Source organism: Cephus cinctus, unplaced genomic scaffold, assembly GCF_000341935.2.
Source record: "Cephus cinctus unplaced genomic scaffold, Ccin1 Ccin1_scaffold0499, whole genome shotgun sequence".
NCBI lineage: Eukaryota > Metazoa > Arthropoda > Insecta > Hymenoptera > Cephidae > Cephus > Cephus cinctus.
This window is the reverse complement of record NW_014333169.1, coordinates 77,005-80,792: the sequence shown is the minus strand read 5'-3', so window position 1 is coordinate 80,792 and position 3,788 is coordinate 77,005. Positions and strand designations below refer to the sequence as shown.

General features: G+C 37.2%; 1 protein-coding gene across 1 annotated transcript in view; it reads right to left on the bottom strand.

Annotated features, from left to right (window-relative positions):
• Positions 1-1,916: 1,916 nt before the first annotated feature.
• The window catches only part of LOC107268244, a 2,933-nt gene continuing 1,061 nt past the window's right edge, over positions 1,917-3,788 (bottom strand). Inside the window, exon 3 of the mRNA XM_015740834.1 lies at positions 1,917-3,782. Coding sequence (XP_015596320.1) covers positions 1,917-3,782 — 1,866 coding nt within the window. The remainder of the gene's footprint in view (positions 3,783-3,788) is intronic.

Sequence of the window (3,788 nt, the reverse complement as noted above, 5' to 3'; positions counted from 1 at the left end):
AATAATTTCAATTTGAAGCCTCTCGGACAACAATGATAAAAACATAAGTATCATATGGTTGCGGTTTTGCCCGCCGCACGCATCAGAAAATAAGAATATTCTGTCATAACAGTGTAAATCAAATTCTCTTTTTATAATATTTAAAATCATGTTGCACACTGAATTGCTTCCTTTATTGGCTAAACCCTCCATGTATGTAAACATATAACTCCTATCGGAATGGTGTACGTGAACATTGAAAATAAAAAGCCACATCAGTCGCAAGTAGAATAATTGAGCCGATACAGGTAGCTTAGGAAGGGGAAGATTTTGACCATAATCGAACTCGCAGCGCAAGATGTTTCCAGGCACAGACAACATTTTGTCTTTCATCTCTCTATAATTAATCACTTTTTGATAATGTTTACGTGCTTCATCGGTCTCTCGTGCATTCATTTGTTCATAAGTAAAAAAATCATTACAAATATCTGTTCGTGGCATATGGAATGTAAAATTTACAAAATGGTTAAAATATTTACAGTACGTTGATTCTTTGATGGGGCATTTTTTGTTAGGGTTCTTTGACTTATAAAACTGTATAAACAATTTAAACAATTTTGACAAATTCAAACTAGAATCTTTAAAGTAATTTAGCGATGTTTGTTCACGTCAGTAGTGAGACTTAGTGTGCGCTAAACTCTTACAGTGTTCATGTATTACTTTTTTTGTATCATCGGTGAGTTTTTGAAAATGTGTTTGAAACATTCTTTTTTGCAACAAGAAGTCACAACTTTAAATTCTCTCGCCGCAACAGCTTTTTTTGTTCCTCGAGAGATATATTCTTTTCCCTATGCAACAACATTACGCAACCAATGTTGTTGAAAAGTCAAAATTTACCAATCTTAATTATAGCGATGTTCAAAATGGCGTCCACGAACTGCAATACACTCGCGTAGACGGTGAACAAAAGATTGTTTTGCATTCTTTATGGCGTCTCCTCTACACTGATGACGACTGAAGACGACAGAATGGATGCGTATAAGGGCGAAGCTGTGATTGTCCTTGAGATACAAAGTTTTTTAATTTTCTTTCGAACCGGATGAAAAAAATGCCATGTCCTTACATGTGCCGAATTCGTCTTGAAATCCTCTAACAGACAGGCGTAAAAAATTATATGTTCAGTTGCCAAAAATTCAAGGTAACCTTGAAAAAAACATTTAAAAAAAGAGTTGACCAGTAATTTTTCACTATCACGTTAAAGCTCTCTTGAAACCATGTAAAAGCTGATAAAAACTTTTTCGATCGGACTGCTAATAACAAAGTAATCTCTACTGATCACGATTCGTGGTTCACCCTGTATATCACACTACAGTTACTATCACTATGATTAATAAATGATTAATTAACCGGTAAAGCGGTAATGAAACAATCAAATGATGAAATGACTGAATTTTTTCACGAAGTGACAGGTTAGGAATCGCGATGTATTTATAAAAAAATAATATATTTATGTTTTATTACAAATCACAGACATCAATTATATCCACTATTATAACATGCACAGTCCGCAGAAACGATACGCGAACGACAAGCGCGAAATATGAGACGAACTCATAATAAGATAGTAGCCAACAGCTGAGGCCATATAAACAGAAGACTACACGTGTTCACTGGCTCGTTGCGCATGCGCGTCTCGACTCGTTATGCCTGTGTCGCGTCGAAGCTCATACGTATATGCGAGGGGACAAATTTTTTAAGATTGTGTGAGAGGAGACAAATTGAAAAAAAAATTTCGACTGATATTGCTAAGATGCCAGATATCAGCATTGCGGGAACCGATTTTATTGGGCAAAGGCTCATTGTAAAGAAAAAAAAAAGAAAAAATATTCGACCTGACACATTTTTCGCCCACGACATATACCCGCAGATAATTCAAGTTATTTCATCGTAGTAGACAAAAAAGCGCCAACTTGGAAATGAAGTGGACCGCAATGGAACTTGACACTATTTCTTAATAAATTTGATAGTGGTCGCGCGATTCGAGCGTAATCTGGTATGAACTTCCTGAAATATCCTGTTAACCCCAGGAATGACTGTATCTGCTTTACCGACTTGGGTTTTGGAAAGTTTTTCACGGCTTTGGTTTTCTCGTCTGAAGGTCGAATCTCTCCCTCTTCCACTATATATCCTAAATATTGAACACGTCTCACTAGCTGCTCACATTTTTTCCAATTAATTATCAGTCCATACATCTCAGCTTGTTTTAATACTTTTTTCAACTTTTCACAACATTCAGCTTCTGTCTTGGCAGGAATAATTAAATCATCCAAATAGGCTAAAACTGTTCCATCGTTAATGAGTCTTTGAAAAACTGCTCTGACAAATCTCTGAAATACAGCTGGAGAATTGCACAATCCAAATAGTACTCGTAGGAATTCAAACTGTCCATCCGGAGTCACAAAAGCTGTATATTTAATACTTGATTCTTCTATGGGCACGTGGAAGAATCCATCCTTCATATCTAGTGTACAAAACACTCTGGCATCTTGCAATCTGTCCAACTGGTCTTCAATTAGTGGCAATGGATTTCTATCTCGTAAAATCTTCCTGTTCAGCATTCGATAGTCTACACATAGCCTCCACTGATTGTTCTTCTTGGCAACTAGTACTATAGGGCTGGCATAGTTTGATGTACTGTGTCTTACTATACCTCGCTGTAACCATTCATCTACAATTTCATTTACAATCTTTCGTTGATCAGCTGATAAGCGCCGTGGATTCTGGAAAACTGGTACTTCATCATTAAGAATTATGTTTATCTTTACTTCTGTTTCTTTCGTCTTTCTGGGTTCATAATTTTCCACTATTTCTTTTACTTCTTCCCTGATTTTCGGATCGGCGATGTGCCTTGTTGACACCTCTGGTTCTGGTTCAACTTGGGCGTTGATGGAGAGAACTGTCTGCCATCCTGGATCATCTATTTGTACTACAATTTCCTTCATTTCCTTTTCTTCTAGCGATACTACTTTTGCAGCTCTGTGTCTTAACCTCACTTCCGCCAAGTCTGTTAATTCTACCCCCACAATGACATTGTAAGGAATGTATTCATCAGGCACGACATGAAATACAAAGTCGAACTTCATTTCATCGATTTCTATTTCTGTTGTAAATCGACCTATTGTTTTATTATCTTTAGAATTTGCACCGTCAAATACAATCTTCTTGAGTTCAAGCTTTGGTGCTCCTAAGCGCTGGTATTCACTGAAACGTACAAGATGTAGATCACTTCCTGAATCTATGCAAGCTGTAACATCTTGGCCCAACATCTTGATGTCCTTTGGAATCTTCCGCTTTGTAGCTTCAACTGCGTCCACTCTTGCTCTAGACTCTGTATTGGTTGAGCTAGATTTCTTCACCTCAGTAGTGTACTCACTAGATATGTGGCCAAACCTATCGCATTTGAAACACTTCCTTCCCTTTTCCTTGTCTGGGCAATCTCTGCTGAGATGGTTCTTATTACCGCATACGAAACAATGTTTAGGCTTCACAATCACTCCATCTTTTCTGTCCGTCATCTTGTCCACTGCTATTCTCTTTGGTTTATCATTGTTTGACGGTCGTTGGATACTTCTGTGAGATTTTCCGCTGTTCTCTTTTTGTGTTTCATATAACTGAAGTTTTTTGCGAAATTCTTTTATGGAAGATGCTCCATATAGTATCGTCTTGTTTACTTCATCATCTCGTATACCATCTATACTGTATTGAATTATTGCCTCTTCCTCAATATCAGCTTGACCTGCGATCTGTAT